Raw genomic sequence first — 25,449 nt, forward strand, 5'->3', positions numbered from 1 at the left:
TTCTCTACCACGTTGCAGATAGTGGCCATCATTTCCTCTCTTTATTTGTAATACACCCACATATATACATGCTTTAGGTGTGGTGTATCTCCTGGGTTGCTCACGCAGGAGAAACTCTGGAACATTTCCGGAAGCCTTTACTAGGGTGCTAGGAGGATAAAGTCCGGGTAAATGTCTGGGACGAATGTAGTGAGTGGTCGTGATCACACATACAGCACCTCCGGGTAAACTCCGGAACATTCCTGGACTGAAAGGGGCCTCTGTCTCTCCATCCTTCCCTATGTCTCTCTCCTGCTGTTGTCAATCATTTTTCTTTCTTCTGTGCTTGAGGATAGAGAGCTTATATAACAGCAGACATCCGTCTGAGGGCCTTCGGAGGAAAATAAAAACACACACTGACCTCAGCTCATGCTGCAGTTCACATACAAACATTTACTTGTCGTAAACATGTGAAGGAACTGTCCATGTCATTTATTTATTTACTTATTTTTTTATTTATTTAATATATTTGTGGCATTGCTTCACCTTGAACATCTTTACAACTATCTCTCTCTCTCTCTCTCTCTCTCTCTCTCTCTCTCATGTGGAGGGCACTTAATAAACCACCTTTGACCAAAGCAGCTGGGGATTTACAGTGGAGAATTGTACACGGTGTTGTAGCTGTTAAAGTCTGTGTCTGTTTTAAACCCTTTAGTGACCTCTGGGTGACCGTTCTGTTTTAAAAGGGAAACTGTTTAATTGTACTTTGAAGTGTGACTCGTTTATTTATTTTAGTTTCCATACTGCAAAAAAAGAAGAAGAAACAAAACTTGCTATTTATTTTATTAGAAAGAGAAAGTCAGACTCTGGTCAGGACTGTGATGTGCTTTGGAATGTAAGAGTATTCTACAGTGTGGGCCATTTATATGGATACACCTTAATAAAATGGGAATGGTTGGTGATATTAACTTCCTGTTTGTGGCACATTAGTAGATGGGAGGGGGGAAACTTTTCAAGATGGGTGGTGACTGTGGCGGACATTTTGAAGTCGGCCATTTTGGATCCAACTTTTGTTTTTTCAGTGGGAAGAGGGTCATGTGACACATCAGACTTATTGGGAATTTCACAAGAAAAACAATGGTGTGCTTGGTTTTAACGTAAATGTATTCTTTCATTAATTATTTACGATTTCTGACCACTTATGAAATGTGTTCAAAGTGCTGCCCATTGTGTTGGATTGTCAATTCAACCCTCTTCTCCCACTCTTCACACACTGATAGCAACACCGCAGGAGAAAAGCTAGCACAGGCTTCCAGTATCCGTAGTTTGAGGTGTATACTGTATGTATATATACTGTATATTGTTTATATATATAGCTGCCATTTCATAGCATTAGAATACGGTCACTGTGAGAGTGTAACTGTACTGGAGCTGACAGTTAGAAACATTGTTATTATGAAGTGATGTATACATTGAAAGCAGGATTGCACTTTTTGTTTGAAGATGTGTGTTTAGAAACAGGATTCAAACTCTTGAAAGCATGACTAATTATAGTTATATTATACATTAAAGTGATTAATTATACACCAAACGAAGGTGATGAGGAAAATGAAGATGAGAGAGAGACAGAGTATGAAGGCAGCATAGTTAGTTGAGGGGGAATGAAGATGACGAGGAATAGGGTGATGGGCCCCAACTCTAAACCACAAAACACTGCAGTGCCACACTCAATGTGCACCTCCCATTTTAACACTTTTTTAACACTCTTTACCACTCTGGAAAAAAATGTAGAACAGGAAAAAGAGCAGCAGTAGTAGAGCAGGGAGGGAGAGAGCGAGGGAGTTATGGTGTTAATTAGACGCCGACGTTGTTGTGACATTTGATTTACATTTGTGTTGATTAGGGACACCTGCATAAGCAACTGAAGCTTGTTTCACCACTTTACATTCATACAGAGCAGCATGTTACACAGCATCTGCTTCATGTGATAACATCCACTCAGCGGGGCTTTGTTCTGGAACGTCCGAGCAATGCAACATTTTAAAAATAACAAAGAGACAACAATTGGCACATACTTTTATCACCTGTTTTCATTTGGAAACAACATACAAATGAGATATTTATAACTAACAGTAAAAACTAACAGTACATTTCATACCTTGTCAAATACGTAATTGTTTGGAAACTGGGGATAGTGATGGTTAAAGTTCTGGCTTGGTATTACACAACAGTCTGTGGTCTCCATTGCTATGCCACATGTTTTCAGTGCGAGGCAGGTCTAGATAGCAGAAAGGTCAGTCTGTATCTGCAGTCTTACTACAAACCATTCGTCAGTAACACACAGAGAATGTGAAGCCTTCACGTTGTTTTTAAAGGCTAAGCACCAGCTCTATGAAAGTGTCAAACAAATAAATACAGTGGAGTTTGAGTTCCTAACTTGTGTTAATTGACAGTAAATATTGATTGGAAAGGACCATTCGCTCACTCCGTTATCTGTAGCTCATTTCACTGGCGCTTTTCCAACAATATGGGCATGTAAGGACACCAACGAAAGGTGTTCAAGAGCCTCTGTAACATGGAGGTAAACAGGGTAAGGACACTCACTTCGCCTGTTTTAGTTGGTGTTAGTTAACGTTAGCTTGACTCGCTAAACTCGGTGCTCAGATTATACTCGGCTACGTAGCTGCATTACGGAGGTTTATAGTGTCGGATGAATTCGAGTTCGACTTCGATCACATTTACAAGAATAACGGTACCTCTACATTTGAGTTTAGCTTATTGCTAGGCTATTGTCATGAATAATGTTGGTTATTTAGCTAGATACTGTCATAACAGTCAGTCATAACGGTGTTTTACCGCGGCGTTGTTCAGCTGTTGTCCACCAGTGACGTCACGGTCGCGTTCGAGAATTTCCGTAGAGAGCTCGGGTTTTTCCGTCAATTTAATAAAATTGTCAGTTTTAAAGCAAATTAAGCTGCTATTTTAATTTTAATTCATACTTATATCTGTCAGTGACTACAATAATGTGGAATTTTCATGGAGGTCCATTAAGTGGTGCTTAGCCTTTAAACAAGCAGGGATTCTTCTGAAAGGTATGTCACGCAGAGAGCAAAGTAATATATTGCTTTAAAAATTGTATGTATGTCTTAGCATTAACGGTGCATTAATATGGGTACATTTTATTCTATACACCCTTGCCTTTGGCATTAACACACACCCATATCTATCTTTGGATTTTAAACATTAGTTGGGTAACACTAGATGATCACTATGCCTATTATTGAAATGTCTGACCATTACGTTTACAGATTGTTTGAATCCATCTGAGATTATCTTCAGCTCAGCAATGTTAATGGCATTTGATTTTCTTTCTTATGGTTCATTTTCTGTTAGTTTTTATCAAACGTTTTGCAGTATCAGACGCCTTATAAAAATAAGTCTTTCAGAGATTATAACCCTCAACATGTCAAGACATGATTGTGATTAGTTCGACGTGCTTATGCTTCCACAGCTAACTACATTCATTAGTCATTTACCTCCAAACAAAACATAAAACCCACCAGATTTCAGACGCCATCACGTCTTGGGTGATCAACTGCACGTTAAAGGCAGTCACATTAAGGAATGTCTTTCACGGATTTCAGTATTCATGCAACAAAAAAAAAAATAGCACACGCAGCCTGCTGGTACCGTTTGTGAGAATCAAAACCCACAAGTCAGAGTTAATGGAGTTTCTGATCTCAGCCGTGATAACAGGACGTTCTTCAGTGAATCATAAATCAAACTGGACACAACAAACCACAGTAATGGATGGTTTTCCACTGGTGGAGATGTTGGGCACTAACTTCAGGCACAAAGCTTGTGTGGTGTTTGTAGAGAAACATCAAAACCCAGACAATGGGGTAGTGGGCAGGGAGTAAATGCAGCTGTGTGTGTGTGTGTGTGTGTGTGTGTGTAGACATGGCCTAAGTACTAAATTCAAAGCTTGTTTTAAATATGATACAGAGCTATGCGTTATTATATTGAATATTGTATTATGTTATTTGTACTGGTCAGAAGTCTGAGACAGGCTTGAATGATTTAATATACAGCTGGATGGGAACATACATATGTGTGTGTGTGTGTGTGTGTGTGTGTTTGCATTTTTTGATGAGCTGACTCTTTACCCCTGCAGTCTCTTTTAGACCTCTTTCTTATCCAGCCTATTTTTGCAGTCTTAGGTAGGGCTAAGCTGGGGTGTGTGTGTGTGTGTGTGTGTGTGTGTGTGTGTGTGTGTGCACTTGTGTGTTTGTTTCATTTGTGGGTTAGTTAGATAACACCGTTAGACCAGTGGCATTTTACTCCCAAAATTCTTCTCAGAGCAGGTCTCTGAGTTTTTATTTGTGTGTGTGTGTGTGTGTGTGTACTGCTACACACACACATGCACATCCGCTCAGTCTATCTGTGCTGACCTTTACATTTCCATTAGCCCAGCGTTGCTGTGCCGTTGTATTTTGTTGTTGTGTTTGCAGTAAATAGTAAACCACAATCTCATAAATGACCTTTTCTTACAACGGCTCCTTGGGAGAAAATAACACACTGCAGCTGAACACACTCTCCGCGGGGAAGCGGCTCAAGCATCTGTGTGAAGTTGGGTGAGGTTTTTAGGTTGAATATAACACTGCATGTAATCATGGCTAATACGGTGGCATACTTACAGATCTGTTCCGGCTTCATGGGAGACGTTGTTCTGGGAATTCTTACGTCTTTATTTAACCTCTTAGGTGCTATTGCTTCTGAATGTCAGACGTCTTTACAGGGGCTGGAAAAACATTTCCAAAATTTAATAGACGTTTATGTTTGTTTTTTCAGGTCGTGTATGATTTGTTCTTTGTGTCTAAAGTTCATGACCTGATATCAAAATCATTTGAATACCTGCTGGTGTTTTCATGTTGAAAACATGAAACCACATGGTGGTTTCACACGGAAACCACCAGGTGCAGCAGGTTAGTGTCGCAGTCACGCAGCTCCAGGGGCCTGGAGGGTGTGCGTTCGATTCCCGCTCCGGGTGACTGTCTGTGAGGAGTGTGGTGTGTTCTCTCTGTGTCTGCGTGGGTTTCCTCCTGGTGACTGTCTGTGAGGAGTTGGTGTGTTCTCCCTGTGTCTGCGTGGGTTTCCTCCGGGTGACTGTCTGTGAGGAGTGTGGTGTGTTCTCCCTGTGTCTGCGTGGGTTTCCTCCGGGTGACTGTCTGTGAGGAGTGTGGTGTGTTCTCCCTGTGTCTGCGTGGGTTTCCTCCGGGTGACTGTCTGTGAGGAGTGTGGTGTGTTCTCTCTGTGTCTGCGTGGGTTTCCTCCGGGTGCTCCGGTTTCCTCCCACAGTCCAAAAACACATGTTGGTAGGTGGATTGGCGACTCAAAAGTGTCCGTAGGTGTGAGTGTGTGAGTGAATGTGTGTGTTGCCCTGTGAAGGACTGGCGCCCCCTCCAGGGTGTATTGCTGCCTTGCACCCAATGAACCACTGCGACCCTGAATTGGATAAGCGCTTACAGATAATGAATGACTGAATGTTTTCATGTTATGTAAAGAGGAAAGCCAAATAAAACTGTTGTGTCAAATTCACAGCAGTGTTCCAACAGTCATACAGTTTTCTAGTTATGTATATCACTGGGTTCATTCAGATTTGCTCACACTTTGCAGTTAAAGACTAAAAGTACCAAATAAAATGTTTGCAAAGTGCTTTGTAATGAATCACATGCTTTACGATCACTTAAAGATGTCAGTGAAATTTGACATCTGCATTGAACCCATCTGTGGCATTGAACACCCACCACCCCCACCCCTCACCGTAGCAGGGCAGCCATTCTCGGCACCCGAGGAGCGTTTGGGGGTTAGGAGCCATGGATGTTCCTGCTGGTTGTTGGACTCAAACCGACAACCTTCCAGTACCAAGCCCAGTCCTCAAACCATTAGGCCACATGCAGCAGTATCATTAATACAATGTTGTCCATAACATTGCGCCTAAACACTTTGTCATTTCCTCATGCCCCTGTGTTGATGACAAGATACGATTTGTTTGCTTGAGGAAACAAAAAAGGGAAATGTATTGAATGTATCTTACACAAGCCAACATCAATTCTTCAAGGCCTTGTATCTGTTTTCTTTCTTCGTCCTGTTGGGTGAACATTCACTGCTCTTGTTTTATTGATCGTCCAGGTCTTGGAAGAGTGCGCAGGGACATAAATGTCTCAAAACACAAGTGCATTGTGGGTCATCAGCACAGAGCTTTGCTGCAACTCTGACTAAAATGGTCTGTTAAAGCAATTCAGTTTAACTACCCTTTCTTTAAGTTTCTCTAGTGTGTGTCTTTGGATTGTTGATATTTCATGGTTGAATTGAATACTTACGCAACGTTTCTAGGGGCTAGTATTCAAATACTGGAATCATTATTCAGGAATTATGTAATAGGATCATTGGAATGGTAGAGAATACCTGGAACCTGGGTGGAGCTAGAAACAGTGCCAGTCCCTGATTGGATAAACACAATAGACACAGACTCATCAGCAACAATTTTAAAAACCCACTCGCTACAGTCGCTTTATAATACCACTGTTCAGTTGGAAGACACGGGCTTGAGTCGCTAACATTTGATTGGTCGACTGAGGAACAAGCCGTTATGTGTGTTTGGGGAAAAAAACAAAAAAAAAACAGCAGTTGTACTTCAGTGCCTTGTGCATTTGTTTGCATGAGAAGAATCAGCCCATGGTGAATTTAGTTGCTAGCACTAGTGCTAACTCATCAGTAGATGTCTTCACTTTTCTGACACATAGAGCAAGAGAGTGAGCAAGCGAAATATTCGCCCCGTTCCCAGTTCCCCTCAGGTGTCATACAAATGATCGAGCCTGGCACAAAATGGCTCCGGCGTCCCACAATGCCTTGAGGCACCATCCTAGGCCCTGGGGATTGCCCAGTTTCTAGTGTGTCATTTTTTAGTTGGAGACTTTTTTTTTTTTTTTTTTTACTAGGTCAGCTCAATACAGAAACTCAGAGCTAATGTGTACTTTCCAGATGGCAGTCCTCCATCATTACTGCTGCTTACTTTGGAGCCAACAGAGCAATTGGTTGCTACAAACATGTTCCATTTACTTTCCTTTTTTGTGACATAGGAACAACAGCCAAAGCTAAAACTACATGAGTTAGCTAACAGTGGTTCGGTTTGACATCAGTGAAGCTGGTCTGTTAAAGTGGAATATCAAATATAGAGGGATTTAGCACTGTGGGAAGTTGCTAACCTAGCTAACTTGTACCCCACCGATTAACTTAGCAGGCTGCTGAGTAAATGCCTAAATCATGTCAGCTAATGTGAGTTTATAATTCATTATTAGCCACCCATTAGCCACCTCTTATAACCACCAGCCTTCATGAGTTACTGCAGTTCACTGACTTTACAGCTGCATTAAGTAGTTCCACAATTGCTCTGTTGCTCTGCATACATTGTTAGCCCATTTTCACCCTGTTCTTCAACGGTCAGGGCCACCACAGAATGGGAATGATTGAGGAGATGGATTATTCTCAGTGCTGCTGTGACACGAACATGGTGGTACGAGTGGATCAGACACTGCAGTGCTGCTAGAGGTTTTAAACTCTCAATCAATCCCACGATGCACTGCAAAAAGTAGTGTATTTTTGCCTTGCACAATAGTGGGTAGTGGATGCCACTTATCCACTGCATTGTTTGGTAAAAACCCACATGAGGTAGTGTCCAAAAACATTCACTACCTTCCTGAATTCTCTATATGAGTGCACTGTGTAGTGGGTTATATAGGGAATAGTCAATAAAGAGCAATTTCACACACAGCAAATGTTAATTGATGGAGTCATAGCTTCTGTAGGACACTAAAAAGCATAATTCAGTCACCGAATGTGTTTCGATGGATCATCTCCATTTGGCATCAAGGAGAGTCTATGTACATTTGATAAACTTTAAGGCCAACGTTTCTTCTGAAGGTGAAATGAAGGGTTATAATAGGAATTGAAAATATTCTGTGAGGATTAGATGGTGTTCAGCTGGTGAGGGCAAGCATAGATATTGGATGATTCTAGTTCACCCAGAAAGTGTTGGATGGAGATCCATCACTCCAGAGAACACAGTTGCACTGCTCTATAGTCCAATGCTAATGGGATTTATACCACGCTACCCTTCGCTTGGCTTTGGGAATAGGGAATTTAGGCTCTTGTTTAGCGCTTCCCGAGAGGCTCTTTTTGTTTCAGAGTGTGTAGAGTTGAATGTGTGTGTGTTGAAATAGGTGCAGCTTAAGGAATTTTCAAAACAAACCTTTGGAAATATTGTCTGTATCGGGTCTGTTCCTTTAAAGCCGGACACTCTGAAAATAAAGGACAGAATTAGAGCTGAATCCCCACGACTGCCAGCTGCTGTTAAAACTGTAAGCTGTAATAAACTGCCATTTTTCCCAGAACAGCAGGGAAATACAGACGGTGTGGGAGGATCGAAGGGCTGTGGAAGGGTTGCCATTCATTTTATCCTCTTTATTTCTTTTATATCTACTCTCTGTCTTTCTCTGTCTCTCCGTCTCTGTCTCTCTCTCTCTCTTTCTCTCTCTCTCTCTCTCATCGCTCACCCCAACAGAGGAGGTTTCATATGGGCGGTAAGGTCAGCTTATCGTCAAGCTAAATGCCAATGTAATTATTAGAGTCTGGAGACAGTGAGATGAGATGATGTCCTGCAGCATAACACCATATTTAATTAATAAATGTCACCCCCTCTGTGTGTGTGTGTGTGTGTGTGTGTTTGTGTGTGTGAGACGAGTTGACACACAAGCTTCTAGAAGCAAAGTTACTTTTACACTGAATAGCTCACAGCAAAATGTGACAGAGGCAGTAGCTCATAGTGTCTCTAAATGTCTTTGTAGTGTAACTCTATGTAGGAGTAAATGGCTGTAGCTTGTGTCCATCTGTGTTTGAATGCAATGGAACCAGCTTCAAATGACTGGTTGTGTTGTACATCCAGCTTCGAGGCTTTTAATCAAAATATGAAGCCGACTTTGGCTGCTTTGTTTTCAAAAACATCAATTAGGTAAATTAGTGTATGATCAACCAACAAAACCAAATTGAGATCACTGCAGAAGATGTTCTGAATTTTGGTTCATTTTGGGTCCATTTACAAGGGGCTGAGATTGGTGTATGTTTCCGATATGCAAAAGGAACCATTACTCAATGGTATTACAATGTAAATATGTCAATTCTGATGGATGTTTTCAGTAATCAGGTTGAATCATTGCATTATGACAGATGTAAATGTAATATGGCATTGTATTTGTTATGCGTTTTCAGTAATGTATTGAGCAGACATGTTTTAGCTCATTTCGATGTTAGAGCATCGCTAATTAAAATGCACTGTGGCATACTGTTGAGAGCTAGCACCTCACACTTGCGTGTATCACACCTGAGCATCTTCCCATCAGGAGACTGGGCAGAGCGAGATGAGTCAGAGAGGCAGAGAGGATATTTTTATAACGTTTGATAATGTAAAATTTATGACTTTACACACTTTTCACTCTGAGTGCTCTCTCTCTCCGTTCTCTCTCCCTCCCTCCTCTCTCTCTCTCCCTTCTCTCTCTCTCTCTCCCTCCTCTCTCTTTCTCTCTCTCTCTCCCTCCTCTCTCTCTCTCTCTCTCTCTCTCTCTCTCTCTTCCTTCTCTCTCTCTCCCTTCTCTCTCTCTCTCTCTCTCTCTCTCTCTCCCTCCTCTCTCTTTCTCTCTCTCTCTCTCCCTCCTCTCTCTCTCTCCCTTCCTTCTCTCTCTCTCTCTCTCTCTCTCTCTCTCTCTCATATGAAGATGTAAGTGCTGTACAGTGATGAATTTAATAGTATGTGTTATTTGAAATAACCTTTTCTTTGTCATGTCTGTTTTTTTTTGTTTTTTTTTACGTGCTCTGTCCTTTAACACACTCTGACAGACTCCCTCAACACTGAAAAATCAGAGGGAATCAACTACATGTATATGAATGTAAACATATATAAATATTATAGTTCCTCCATCAGTCACTCACTCAAAGCCTACACTGCAGCCAAACACTCCTCCTGAGGAGCTCACAGTGCTCCCAAATGCAAAGGTCTAAGGCAGTGATTCTCAAGCCTGGTCCTGGTGGGCCACTGCCCTGAATGTTGTAGTTTCCTCCTCACTTCATCTTCACAGAGGATGGTTAATGAGCTCATTAGTTGCATCAGGTTTGTTGGCAGGACAAAATGTGCAGGACAGTGGGCCACCAGGACCAGGCTTGAGAAGCACTGGTGTAAGGAGGCAGCGCGGTGATATCACTGTAAAAAAACAAGATGAAGCATGAAAGTTTCATTACTTTGAGGAAATGCAGTAGGTTTTTATTCTCGTTTCAAATGGAGAAAAAGAAAAACAATCTATTTTAAGGCCTATCTGATGTTTAGTTCATTTTCTCCCGTGAGTCATATTTGTGCTGTGAATTGTGGGTAAGGGAACTACATAAAGAGTAGCGTTTTCCAAATCTCACCAAATAAAGCCTGCATCGGAACCAGATTGGCCACGGGACGCAGCCGCAGCCCGTTCTTGTTCTCACTGTCAGTGGTTGCTCATTGTCAGTCTCAAGAGGAAATGAATGAGAAGTGAAAGGAGAAATGGTGGCGGTATCACACGTGCTACTGATTACATATTCTGCTATTATTCATTCAAAGACCGCGATCCAGTAGCGGATGAACGTAGGTAGGAAAGCCATAAGGCATCTGAGCAACATGGCCGATCACTTTGCATGCCTTGGCTCCACTTCTAAACTTGACTAATGCCGCAGTCTGCCACTTCACAGTAAGACGGGTGTAGGTGTTGATGGTGTAAAAATTCTCAACCTTTTTTTTTTGTTTGTTTTTTGTTTTTTTACAGTGTGCTTTTGAGTCACTCTCTGAGTTACAGTATTACTCTCACTGAGGCTTTAAAGGGAAGATCACTTTATTCACTTCTGAGCTTTGTGAACCTGTGCCTCAGAGAAAGCGCTGTTCTCATCATGATGTGATCTGTTCTCTTCTTCATGATTTGTAGATTTGGGGGTGGGACGAGGGACAGACTACTTCGGTTTTGCCTTGGTTTTAATGAATAAAATGTAATTCTGACTGCTTTGTAAGAAAAACCTCCCATTTCCTCTGTCACTCTTTCACAGCTTCACTAAAATCACCCCCTTCTACTTCCACACTGGCCTCATTATAAGAAACGTCCTATTTGTTACTGCTAAAGTAAAAAATTGACGCGGCCTCAAAAACACCCTGCTTAGAGTGGCCCTAAATGTTTAAGAACTAGAGAATTGCTAACACAGACTGTGCTTCAACATCGAAACCAATATCGCCAACTGAAAGACATAATTACATGTGTGATATATATATATTTCATTCATTCATTCATTCATTGTCTGTGAGAGCTTACCCAGTTCAGGGTCGCGGTGGGTCCAGAGCCAACCCGAAATCATTGGGCGCAAGGCGGGTATACACCCTGGAGGGGGCGCCAGTCCTTCAGATTCACTCACACCTACAGACACTTTTGAGTCGCCAATCCACCTACCAACGTGTGTTTTTTTAGACCGTGGGAGGAAACCAGAGCACCCGGAGGAAACCCACGCAGAGACAGGGAGAACACACCACACCCTCACAGACAGTCACCCGGAGGAAACCCACGCAGACACAGGGAGAACACACCACACTCCTCACAGACAGTCACCCGGAGGAAACCCACGCAGACACAGGGAGAACACACCACACTCCTCACAGACAGTCACCCGGAGGAAACCCACGCAGACACAGGGAGAACACACCACACCCTCACAGGCAGTCACCCGGAGGAAACCCACGCAGACACAGGGAGACCACACCACACTCCTCACATACAGTCACCCGGAGGAAACCCACGCAGACACAGGGAGAACACACCACACCCTCACAGTCACCCGGAGGAAACCCACGCAGACACAGGGAGAACACACCACACTCCTCACAGACAGTCACCCGGAGGAAACCCACGCAGACACAGGGAGAACACATCACACTCCTCACAGACAGTCACCCGGAGGAAACCCACGCAGACACAGGGAGAACACACCACACTCCTCACAGACAGTCACTCGGAGCGAGACTCGAACCCTCAACCTCGAGGACCCTGGAGCTCTGTGACTGCGACACTACCTACTGCCCATTACATGAAATTAATGCACATATTTAAATCACGGAAATTCACTGCATTCATTTTCATACAGCTGTGAATGGCAGATCTGAGGTCATGATGATTGAACGAAAAAACCAAGGTGAGGCTAAACCATTAAGAATAAAGAGCAAAGGTTTAAATATAAACCACATTATTCTTCACAGCGTATGGCAGCTTTAATTAGACATCGATGATGTTCACTTCAGTCTGAAAAAGGCAAAAGACAGCGGTATGAAAACATGTTGTTACAGCTGGACTGAGCTGTCAGTCTCTCTCTCTCTCTCTCTCTCTCTCTCTCTCTCTCTCACTCTCTGCCTCTATCATTTTTTCAACTGGTTTCACTGACCATTGCCTGTCTTTCTTTTCACTTTTTTGTTTTCTTGCCTTTTCTGTCTTTCTCTAGTTTCTCCCTCTTTTCTCTCTCTCTCACTAACTCTACATTTTAACTCTCCCTCTCTCCCTCCCTCACCCCCCCTCTCTTCCTCCTTTTCTCCCCTTCTTTATCAGTGGTTATTAATAGAAGACTTGTGAGTTGAATAGGCGGTGTGAATTATTTAGAGTCTCCAGCGGTGCAGTGGGCGAGTGTTATTTCTGTGAACCAAACGATGTGTGTTAGCGTGTTAGAGCGAGTCGTGTGAGGAGACGTGTGTGTGTGTGGGGACGTGTGTGAGCAAGGCAGCCACTGTTGGGTTAAGTTTGTGTGTGTGTTTTGTGCCTGAGTTTGTGTGTATTAGATGTGGGCATTACAGTGTATGTCCCAGTGGATTTTCAGTATGTGTTTAAAACACACTCACTTTCATTATGCATTTTAGACTGAAATATCCCCTTATGTTTTTTCCTACTGTAAGCGTGTTCAGGGTTCAGGGTCACGGCAGGGTCCAGAGCCTGCCTGGAATCATTGGGCGCAAGGTGGGAACACAACCTGGAGGGGGCGCCAGTCCTTCACAGGGCAACACAGACACACACATTCACTCACACACTCACACCTACAGACCGGAGGTTGTGGGTTTGAGTGCTGCTCCGGGTGACTGTCTGTGAGGAGTGTGGTGTGTTCTCCCTGTGTCTGCGTGGGTTTCCTCCGGGTGACTGTCTGTGAGGAGTGTGGTGTGTTCTCTCTGTGTCTGCGTGGGTTTCCTCCGGGTGACTGTCTGTGAGGAGTGTGATGTGTTCTCCCTGTGTCTGCGTGGGTTTCCTCCGGGTGACTGTCTGTGAGGAGTGTGATGTGTTCTCCCTGTGTCTGCGTGGGTTTCCTCCGGGTGACTGTCTGTGAGGAGTGTGATGTGTTCTCCCTGTGTCTGCGTGGGTTTCCTCCGGGTGACTGTCTGTGAGGAGTGTGGTTTGTTCTCCCTGTGTCTGTGTGGGTTTCCTCCAGGTGACTGTCTGTGAGGAGTGTGATGTGTTCTCCCTGTGTCTGCGTGGGTTTCCTCCGGGTGACTGTCTGTGAGGAGTGTGATGTGTTCTCCCTGTGTCTGCGTGGGTTTCCTCCGGGTGACTGTCTGTGAGGAGTGTGATGTGTTCTCCCTGTGTCTGCGTGGGTTTCCTCCGGGTGACTGTCTGTGAGGAGTGTGGTTTGTTCTCCCTGTGTCTGTGTGGGTTTCCTCCAGGTGACTGTCTGTGAGGAGTGTGGTGTGTTCTCTCTGTGTCTGCGTGGGTTTCCTCCGGGTGACTGTCTGTGAGGAGTGTGGTGTGTTCTCTCTGTGTCTGTGTGGGTTTCCTCCAGGTGACTGTCTGTGAGGAGTGTGATGTGTTCTCCCTGTGTCTGCGTGGGTTTCCTCCGGGTGACTGTCTGTGAGGAGTGTGATGTGTTCTCCCTGTGTCTGCGTGGGTTTCCTCCGGGTGACTGTCTGTGAGGAGTGTGATGTGTTCTCCCTGTGTCTGCGTGGGTTTCCTCCGGGTGACTGTCTGTGAGGAGTGTGGTTTGTTCTCCCTGTGTCTGTGTGGGTTTCCTCCAGGTGACTGTCTGTGAGGAGTGTGGTGTGTTCTCTCTGTGTCTGCGTGGGTTTCCTCCGGGTGACTGTCTGTGAGGAGTGTGGTGTGTTCTCTCTGTGTCTGCGTGGGTTTCCTCCGGGTGACTGTCTGTGAGGAGTGTGGTGTGTTCTCCCTGTGTCTGTGTGGGTTTCCTCCGGGTGACTGTCTGTGAGGAGTGTGGTGTGTCCTCCTTGTGTCCGTGTGGGTTTCCTCCGGGTGACTGTCTGTGAGGAGTGTGGTGTGTTCTCCCTGTGTCTGTGTGGGTTTCCTCCGGGTGACTGTCTGTGAGGAGTGTGGTGTGTTCTCCCTGTGTCCGTGTGGGTTTCCCTTCTCGTTATCAGTGTTATTATGGACATGTGGAATGATGTGGAGGTCTGGGCTCTGGGGTGGGGTCAGTTTATTGATCTCAGTACATCAGCAGTTTCTTTTAAAGAAATGGAGCAAAAGTAGATACATTTGTTTTTATTTAAATACTTTTTGTTTGAACAATTATCATTATTGACACTTAAAGCGGTTTTAGTTTTTTTCTTTAAAGGAATTAAATTAACCGTATTTTGTGTAAGTTGTTGTAGAGTGTTTGAGCTGATGGAAATGGTTTCTTACTTATTACCTTACTATTTTTTAAAAGAAAATGTGGTATTGCGCGAAGAGGACTGTTTCTAAATGAGCAGAAAGACTGTGTATAAAGTCCAGTGAAGAGGAAAGCTGGTTAATACATTGGGGGAATTTGGGTCAGTATGATGCAACTGAACATCAAACAGCAAGGACAGAGCCTTATGTAGGTAAGAGACAAAAACACCACAGGCTGTCTGGACCCGGAATATGTGTGTGTTCATATGTGTGTCGGGTAATATGTATATATTCCTGTCTGAACAATCAGAAGCTTATTGAATATGTTAATGAATGATGACTGTGTTGTAACTGCACTCCAGACTGTAACACACCAGGATCTGTACCTACACGATGATTAAAGGCTAAGCACCACTTAATGGACCTCCATGAATATTCCACATTATTGTAGTCACTGACAGATATAAGTATGAATTAAAATGAAAATAGCAGTTTAATTTGCTTTAAAACTGACAATTTTATTAAATTGACGGAAAAACCCGAGCTCTCTACGGAAATTCTCGAACGCGACCGTGACGTCACTGGTGGACAACAGCTGAACAACGCCGCGGTAAAACACCGTTATGACTGACTGTTATGACAGTATCTAGCTAAATAACCAACATTATTCATGACAATAGCCTAGCAATAAGCTAAACTCAAATGTAGAGGTACCGTTATTCTTGTAAATGTGATCGAAGTCGAACTCGAATTCATCCGACACTATAAACCTCCGTAATGCAGCTACGTAGCCGAGTATAATCTGAGACACCGAGTTTAGCGAGTCAAGATAACGTTAACTAACACCAACTAAAACAGGCGAAGTGAGTGTCCTTACCCTGTTTACCTCCATGTTACAGAGGCTCTTGAACACCTTTCGTTGGTGTCCTTACATGCCCATATTGTTGGAAAAGCGCCAGTGAAATGAGCTACAGATAACGGAGTGAGCGGATGGTCTTTTCCAAAGTGCCCGTTTAAAGTGGACAAATTTAGTCCATTTTCTGGATATTTGGGGATCTTTGGGCCATTTGTTCACAGATGTCCCACTGTACATTGAATGATTGCAGACAAAAACAACACACCTTTTCCTCATTCTGCATTAAATTAAGTGCAGCTTCTAGAGTTGTTGTCCACCATCTACGTCACAGGCAAGACGCCTATTAGAGTTTCCCAACACCGTTGTGGGGGGGGGACCAACGGACTTTTAAAACTTATTCCTTCAATTAGTAAGAAATAACATGTTTTCTGACTCTCAATAAACACAAGTTAGGAACTCAAACTCCACTGTATTTATTTGTTTCACACTTTCATAGAGCTGCTGCTGAGCCTTTAAACATGGTGCCTGTTTATGTGGGAGGTCCAGTGTCATCAGAAACAAAACATTGTTTAAGTCGCTGAAAGTGCTGCTCGGTAGAGGACAAGACTTTGCATTGTTTGAGATGGATACTAAACATATTCACACTATCGTGGTCAGAGTTACACAGATGAGGAATATTACTGTGACTCTTAATTTGGGATTTAAAGTATTTTTCCATTCAAAGAGACGAGCAAAGAAAAAAAAAAGCCTCATAGTGGGTTTCAATACGGACTGTGGCTGTACTATGTGATATTGCCCCTTGCATTTTATGCTTCTAATCACATCACTGCGGTGCCTAGTAATAACATCTCAGAGCATAGCACTCCAGCTCCTGACTTGTTTCATAAATATGTATATATTGTGATTTCATATATCTACTGCTTCTCTATTGGACAGTGCGGTTTAGAAGTGTAGTGTCTGTGCGTGCCGCGTGTTCCGCAGGCAGCAGATGTGCGTGTGTGTCAGTGACGGAACGTCAGGACCGTTTAGTTTCTTCAGTCTGCCTCCTCCGTTTTATTCAAAGCAAAGAAAACTTTATTAAATATTTCATCAGGCGCATTACCTCGGTTTCAGTCTCCAGAGAAACACTGGAGTCACACAGCCATTTACACTCGCTCACTTCAGGAATCTCTCTCTCTAACACTCTCTTTTTCTGACACACACACACACACACACATACACACACACACACACACACACACACACACACTCTTACACTTTCCGGAACTTTTACCATGGCATTTACCTCAGCCATTTGTCAAACATTCCAGTTTTACCTACTCCAGCCCTCTCTGTCGTTTCTGTGTTCTGTTCTGTTCTGTTCTGTAGGCTTTGTGGGGACTGAAGAGAACCTAACAATGAGAGTGAGAGACACAGCATTAAAGAGAGCCTCAAAAAGTAGGGGGAGATACAGGGAGAGAAAAGAAATGAACACAAGAAGCATCAGAAAGGCTTAAAGGAGGGATATCTGGAGAACGTACAAAGAAAAGAGAGCAAGTGAAGTGAAAGAGAGAAGAATGGTGCATAGACAGAGGAGGGAGAGAATCAGAAGGAGATAGAGAGGGAGAGCACACACACACACACACACACAGAAAAGAATGGGATTGCAGAGTGAAAAAAGTGTGCAGCACAAGACTTAGAAAGAAAACTGGGCAGAAATAGAGAGAGAGAGAGAGAGAGAGAGAGAAAGAGAGAGAGAGAGATTCCTGGATGTGATAAAATCTCTGTTTTTGTGCATGCTTGTGGCCGAGCTGCAGCTGCTGGGTTGGTTGGTGTTCCTTCCTCGGCACTGCAGGGCTTTGTGTTGATCTAAACCCATTACCAGCACTCCAGCGATGAAATATAGAGGAACACTGTTCCCTCCTGCCTCTGCTGGAGGTCAACCGGGGACACAGACCATCATTTCACCAACACACACACACACACACACAGTGCTTTCTGCAGTGTTCCTCCAATCCCAACGGCTTTGATTTCTTCTTGAGCTTTTCTATTTGAGGTCTAAAGCAAACTACCAGCTACAGCTCTTAACATTTAGCCTTTCTTTAGCTCTCAAACAATAACAGATAAAACCAGGAACATGAATACTTTATTATTAATAATCTCCAAACATGTCCTTCAGACTACCTGTCAAATAAGTAAGAGGTAAGTCAACCATGTTGTGGGCTAGAGCCCTCCAACACTGGGCTGTGAAGCAGTGAAGCTGTGTTCTCCGGAGAATCTGGAGGAAACCCAAGCAGACATGGGGAGAACACACCATGCTCATCGCAGACAGTAACCCGAGGTGGGGTTTGACCTCACAACCCAGCACCGGCTGTTGGACCAAAGCTTGTTGGCTTTGATCACTTCTAAAACGTAAAATGGCGTCCTCAAAACTGCTCTGAACACAGAAACCTGGACAGCGCAAGCCGCTCGTTTAAGGATAAATGGAATGACCACTGGACCTTCAGCTGTGTGGAGATTTGAGAAGTGGCCCTCTAAGACTCAACAGAGTACCACTGCTCTAGTGCAAACCTAAACATGCACCAAAGTAGGACCCACTACGTTATATCACCCATCCGTACAGAAGTCACGTTTCATAAGCACACCATGGCCATGACGTGTTTTAACTAACGAGATACTGAAGGTGACACTGACTGTAATCACACTGCACAGGTAACTCCAGGCTCTCGGAGTTTTATTTGCTGCTAAACTGCGGCTCAGCATGAGATTCTTAACCTGCAGAGATGACACGCCACTGAATCACAGCTCTGGTATGAGGGAACAGATACAGTCTAATTTTAACCTGCTGATATCCCACCATTTACTGATAAATGTCTTCTCTTGATAACCTTGAAAAATACCCAGCTCTGTTCGGCTGCTGAGATGCATTCCTCGTCAGTGCTTTATTCTGCTTGTTGTGGAAAAGGTGGCGCATAGGATTTACAACATTCAGATAATCATTTTTATATTAATAAATGTGTAGCTTGAATAATCAGTCTTTTATGGACAAGTCTGAACAGAATCTTCTGTTGCACAAAGGAGATCGGTCTGAACACTGTGTTAAAAACAACCACATGAAGGACATTTCTATTAAGCTGCAACCCCTCCTTTCAGTAAATGATGGCACCGTCTGTCAGAAACATCGAGGGAAGGTATAGCTTTGCTTACTTGTGCCACAGTGTACACTAATGTTGGCTGGGACAATAAACTTTGCCCATTTTACAAGGAGAACTGGAGGTATGCTACATTTTGACTGCGACTGGTATTGTTTAATTGCTCCTGTTGAGCGGTAAATCCAGCATTGCCTCCCTCTTCCTACTTCACGTGAAGGAATGTGAGGAGTGTGGTGTGTTCTCCCTGTGTCTGCGTGGGTTTCCTCCGGGTGACTGTCTGTGAGGAGTGTGGTGTGTTCTCCCTGTGTCTGCGTGGGTTTCCTCCGGGTGACTGTCTGTGAGGAGTGTGGTGTGTTCTCTCTGTGTCTGCGTGGGTTTCCTCCGGGTGACTGTCTGTGAGGAGTGTGGTGTGTTCTCCCTGTGTCTGCGTGGGTTTCCTCCGGGTGACTGTCTGTGAGGAGTGTGGTGTGTTCTCCCTGTGTCTGCGTGGGTTTCCTCCGGGTGCTCCGATTTCCTCCCACAGTCCAAAAACCCACGTTGGAAGGTGGATTGGCGACTCAAAAGTGTCCGTAGGTGTGAGTGTGTGAGTGAATGTGTGTGTGTGTGTGTTGCCCTATGAAGGACTGGCGCCCCCTCCAGGGTGTGCTCCCACCTTGCGCCCAATGATTCCAGGTAGGCTCTGGACCCACCGTGACCCTGAACTGGATAAGGGTTACAGATAATGGATGGATGGATGAATTAATTTGGGGCGGGACTATCGCACATCGCACTGTTGAGTCCTTTTAAATCATCACAAATAAGTCCTTTCTCCGTGTCAGCCCTACGATGGCAGTCATTTGAGCCAATTCTATTGTTTAGTTGTACACACAAAGAAATCTGGCTTAAAATGGCCCAGTGTTTGCAACGGCTTAAAGGGAGCGAAGGTGGTAAAGAGAGAGTGTGAGAGAGGAAGGAGAAAAGTGTCTGTGTGGAGGTAAAGTCAGAGAGTGAAGAAGTAGAGAATGAAAACGCATCCAAGAAAGAGAATAAAAGGAAAAGAGAGAGAGACAAGGGAAAGACAGGGGTAGAGAGTGATGTGAGAGGGGAGTAAAGGAGGGAAAAGAGAGAGAATGAGAAAGCAAGGGCAAAAAAGAAACAGAACTGTATGTGTGTCTGTGAGAGAGAGAGAGAGAGAAAGTGAGAGCGGACGCTGTGTGTATTGTCAAACTAATGAAACTGGGTTTCCATCTGTCATTGTTGAACAACACTGAAGGAAAATAATTGTTCTTTTTCATTTCTTTTCTGTCGTCTGTTTCTCTGAGGGGCAGCAGGCCTAGTTCTGTCAAAGGGACAATACTCCGGCTCTGTGAGTGTATTGCTACACATTGTTATTTTGATATAAATGAAATGACCAGAAGTTTGTAGACAAGTGAATTCAGCCATTTTATTGTTCGCCTCGTGTGGACGTGGTGTAGAATCTCTGAACTGAATGAGCCACTGTCACCGTGCCACGGCATTGGGCTGCGGAGCAGTGGAACTGTGTTCTCTGGATTGATGGAGTTCCTGTGGCATGAGCTGGAGCGGAGATAGTGATCCAGATCTAGACAACATCAGTACTTGACCTCGTTAATGCGCCGTCGACTCCTCAGAGCAATGTTCCAACATCTAGTGATAATCTGTCCCAGAAAAATACAGAGTTATAACAGCAGAGGAGGATGGAATCCATATTAATACATTAATCAATATATTAGATACATATAGATAGGTTCAGATTAAGTGGCCAGTGAGAGGAATTAGAAGGGGCAAGTTTGTAATAAGACAGGATGGATATATGGGTTTCATGTTGGATTTACTGTGTGTGTGTGTGTGTGTGTGTAGATCCAACAAGGACAGGACCCCATCAAAACCCCTCCACATGAAGACCTCGATAAATTACCTCCTGTTATCAGAGAGGCCCAGAGTGGTAAGTCATATGCTTCTATACTTTACACACACACACACAGATTTCAGTAGTCCCTTTTACCCCCACACACACACACACACACACACATATATATATATATATATATATATATATATATATATATATATATATATATATATATATATATATATATATATTATTATTATTATTGTTATTATGACCTTGTTACAATGGCACCTCTCGAAGGGTGGGGATATATCAGACAGCAAGGCAACACTCAGCTCTTGAAGTTGGAAGCAGGAAAAATGGACACATCTATGGACCTGAGCCACTTTTACAACGGCCAAATTGTGATGCTCTTAATGTTGTGGTCAAAGCATCTCCAAAACCGCAGGTTACATGTGGTGTTCCTGGTGTAGAGTGGTTGATAGGCTACCTACCACAACTGGCCCTGGGAAGGACAACAGGTGAGACAGTGTTAGGGTCGTGGGCTGATGTGGGCGGGGAGTGAAGGATGGCCCGTCTGGTCCAATTCCACAGATTCCATTAGTGTAGAAAAAGTTAAAGCTGGCTCTGATAGAAAGATGTCAGGACACAATGCCACAAACCTGGCACTGTATTAGACAGGTGGGTTTAACATTAAGGCCGATGAATGGTGTATTTGACCATGTCTTTGTTAATCGTTATAGATTCTCTCATAGTTCATTTGCATAAAGATTTGCCAATGAGAAAATTAACTACAGTCATGCTGCCATCATTTCTTAAGAGTTTTTATAAGATTCCTAAAAGGCCCGTAGGGCGGCACGGTGGCGCAGCAGGTTAGTGTCGCAGTCACACAGCTCCAGGGGCCTGGAGGTTGTGGGTTCGATTCCCGCTCCAGGTGACTGTCTGTGAGGAGTGTGGTGTGTTCTCCCTGTGTCTGCGTGGGTTTCCTCCGGGTGACTGTCTGTGAGGAGTGTGGTGTGTTCTCCCTGTGTCTGCGTGGGTTTCCTCCGGGTGACTGTCTGTGAGGAGTGTGGTGTGTTCTCCCCGTGTCTGCGTGGGTTTCCTCCGGGTGACTGTCTGTGAGGAGTGTGGTGTGTTCTCCCTGTGTCTGCGTGGGTTTCCTCCGGGTGACTGTCTGTGAGGAGTGTGGTGTGTTCTCCCCGTGTCTGCGTGGGTTTCCTCCGGGTGACTGTCTGTGAGGAGTGTGGTGTGTTCTCCCTGTGTCTGCGTGGGTTTCCTCCGGGTGACTGTCTGTAAGGAGTGTGGTGTGTTCTCCCTGTGTCTGCGTGGGTTTCCTCCGGGTGACTGTCTGTGAGGAGTGTGGTGTGTTCTCTCTGTGTCTGCGTGGGTTTCCTCCGGGTGACTGTCTGTGAGGAATGTGGTGTGTTATATAGCATCTTTCTAGAAACCCAAGGACGCTTGGGTTTCCAAAAACACACGTTGGTAGGTGGATTGGCGACTCAAAAGTGTCCGTAGGTGTGAGTGTGTGAGTGTGTGTGTTGCCCTGTGAAGGACTGGCGCCCCCTCCAGGGTGTATTCCCACCTTGCGCCCAATGATTCCAGGTAGACTCTGGACCCACCGCGACCCTGAACTGGATAAGGGTTACAGATAATGAATGAATGAATGAAAGGCCCGTATCATGGAAATAAAAGAGTGTGATGTAGTCTGTAAATACAATTATAATACACCAAATTGTATTAGTCACTCACACGCATTTTGAATTCACTCTGCGAGTCTTTGAGATTTCACCCAAACTCCATTCCGTATACAGCAGTTTAACCCCACCCTCTCACACTGGAGTTATGAGGAGGGTTTTATGACTGAGGTGTAATGTGATTTATTATTTTTCTAAATGGAGAAGGAGGGAGCTGAGGGAGCTTTGCTGGGAAATCGAGTTCAGACATTTGGTTTACATTTTCTTGTGCATTAAGCAAATCAAATATATTCAGAGTTTGAATGCATTACCCACTTGTTGCTGTGGAAGACGCTGGAAGTTCCTACATTGAGGTAAAAAATGAGAATTGCTTCTGAGTTCACTGTTGTCTTTTTTTTTTGTCTTTACATCTGCACACGGGCCAGCTGTTCAGAACAGAGGAGAGTATAAATCTCACTTCACTGAGAGTGTGTGCTGATGTGTGTTGACATTGAGAGCAGTAAAACAGGTGTACATGTCCTCATGTCTCGTCCCCGGGTAGATGCAGTTTGTTTTTCCATCTGCAGTCATCCTTAGAGAAATCCTCTCTTAAATTCTGTCAGCTAGCTTAAGATTTGCTCCAGTCATATGGACTAGGCAGCAGTCTGCCAAACACCAACAGCAGCACAACCACCAGGCTGTCAGCACTTTTCCTGAATCAGAAATGATGCACTGGAGTCAGGTTTCTGAATCCCAGCTTGGAGCATTAAACCTGGTCCGCAGACAGGTGCAGTTTCACGACTTTCATCTACTCAACTTTATATTATTCATGTCATAACTGCACGGACGGCTGCAGCCTCAGATGAGCCTTGGTTCCTCTTAGCCGTTCCTCTTCCTGCTTGAGTCTGGGTTTCTTTTGTTGGTCGCTTCTCTACGTTACATAATATCATTAAAATATTCAGAGAAATCTCTATATGCAAGGGACAAGGCCCAAAACCAATACTGGCTGGCTGTGGTCTTCAGGTCCTAATTTAAAACAACATGGATTTAAAAACAGGCGTATTTCTGTGGTGGAAATCACTTCCCAAAACACTTATTTGGACCTGAGCTCATTTAAAGAGGACTGTGGTGATTGGGTTTGACAAATCAAAAATTTCAATTCTTTTTGCAAATCATAGATGCCCTGTCTTCTGTGCTAAGTAGGAGAAGGACCATTCCAGAGCCAGCATCCGTAATGCTGTGTGGAGCATTAGTGCACATGGCATGGGTGTTTGTTCACATTTGTGGAGGTACCGTTAATGCTGAATGATATTTACACGGTTTGGAGAAACATGCTGCCATCCAGACGTCTTTTTTCAGGCAAGTCTTTGCTTATTTCAAACATTCTGCTTGGATTACAACAGCAGGGCTTCTTAGTAAAAAGGTCCGGGTGCTAAACAAGTCCAGACATGTCCCCCCACTGAAATCAGTTGGGTACATTATGAAGCAAAATAATATGGTGTTCGTTCTTATTTCTTTGAGGAAGTTAATAGGCAAACCTCAACTGAATTGTATTGTGTATTAGAACACAACCTCAGTTCGCCGTACTGCAATTTAAACATAAAGCACAGAGATAAACCTATCTCCTTCATGTCAAAGCTGTTTAGTGTTGTGTTACTGAACGAGAATGAGTTTGATTAGAATCATATTTGCAGCCTGTGTGCAGGTGATGTTTACTCTTGAACTGGAACTTCTGACGTGTTCACTGCATTTTCATCTCTCTCTCTCTCTCTCTCTCGCTCTCTCTCTCTCTCTCTCACACACACACACTCACACACACACACACACACACACACAGTTGTATTTATGAGTAAAATAAAACTCTGTATATTTGCTGTCTGACACATACGCGTGATTTAGAGCAGCTCTGACAAACCGACTGAATTAAAACGGAGTGAGCAATTTGTTTAGTGTTTAGGACCTGTCCACACCTCCTGTCTGCCTGCATGTGTGTGTGTGTGTGTGTGTGTGTGTGACAAAGTGAATGTGTTTGTGTCCCCGCTCCCTGGCTCCCTCCCTCCCTCCCTCCCTCTCTCTCCCTGATAACAGATGGCTTGCCTGCATTAGAAGTGTTTTATTTCCCTGTGGATGCCAGATATGTCCAAAATAAGCACAAGATGCTTCTCTCAGGTGGAATATTCACATCGGGCTCTCCACTGGCACCTCATTCTCCAGTCAACAACCCACCTGCTTAATACGTCAGAGGGAATAAAAAGATGATACAAAGAAAGCCTGAGGGTGAGAAGTAGAGTAAAGGGTGAAACACAGGGTGAGCTGAAGAGAGAAGTCCATTTCGAAAAAGAGAAGATGAAGAGAAGGATAGAGAGGGAGTAAGTGAATGATGGAAAGAGAACTTATTGATGAGAATAATTGAGCAAAAGGTTAAACCCATTAAGGGTAGAGGTGTGGTTGGAGGTAGAAGATGAAGACAAGAGGAAAGACTAGAGGTGTAGTTTTACAGGGAATTGATAAAGTATTTTTTTTCCCAAAAAATTCAACCAATACAGTATTCTACGTCAACAAACTACCCATATGCATTATTCAACGTCTGCAATCCATAAGAATCACCACCAATTACCAATCCCAATAATCAATCACCTGTCCACCAAGAACCCTCTCCATCAACCAGTGGTCAACCCCTACAACCAAACCACACACCAGGGTTCCCCAACAGGCGGCCCGCGAGAGTTTAACCTCAAATTTTTGCACTTGAAATTCCTAATTTTTTCTCTGTTACTGCTAGAATACCAGTGCTCTTCAGATGCGAAGCTGCTGAGACAAAATGATTGATTTCTGGCCTCACACTCAGCCACGCCCATTTCACCAGGCTGAAGCTATTTCTCAACATGCGTTCTTGTGTGTCCTTACGTTCTCATGTTCTTGGGAAACGTCATCAATCGCAGCCTTAGTCCTGTTCTGTTTAAAAGTCCACATCTAGCCAAGTAGAGTCCAAATACCCGGATGTGTTCTTGCTCCGCCCACATTATGGAGGATGCACTGGGACGAGACTTCTTTAGACTTGAGAGTGTCAGTTATCTCAGAATGTATTTTGCACCAACTTCAGCACTATGGCTTTTTGCCGCCAATGAGATGGTGACTCATCAAGTACAATTTACAGAACCACAATACAGTGTCCTCCCATCTTCAGAACTTTGTACAACCAGGTACGGCAGTTCGA

At 43.9% G+C, this 25,449-nt stretch overlaps 1 protein-coding gene across 4 annotated transcripts in view; it reads left to right on the top strand.

Moving 5' to 3' along the window:
* Positions 1–25,449, top strand: part of LOC136675525 (glucosidase 2 subunit beta-like) — a 132,875-nt gene that overhangs the window by 31,722 nt on the left and 75,704 nt on the right. For all 4 annotated transcript variants that reach the window (XM_066652097.1, XM_066652115.1, XM_066652105.1 and 1 more), the window contains exon 9: positions 20,568–20,652. In XM_066652097.1, coding sequence (XP_066508194.1) covers positions 20,568–20,652 — 85 coding nt within the window. The remainder of the gene's footprint in view (positions 1–20,567; positions 20,653–25,449) is intronic.

Source organism: Hoplias malabaricus, chromosome 2 (assembly GCF_029633855.1).
Source record: "Hoplias malabaricus isolate fHopMal1 chromosome 2, fHopMal1.hap1, whole genome shotgun sequence".
In the NCBI taxonomy this organism is placed as follows: Eukaryota; Metazoa; Chordata; class Actinopteri; order Characiformes; family Erythrinidae; genus Hoplias; species Hoplias malabaricus.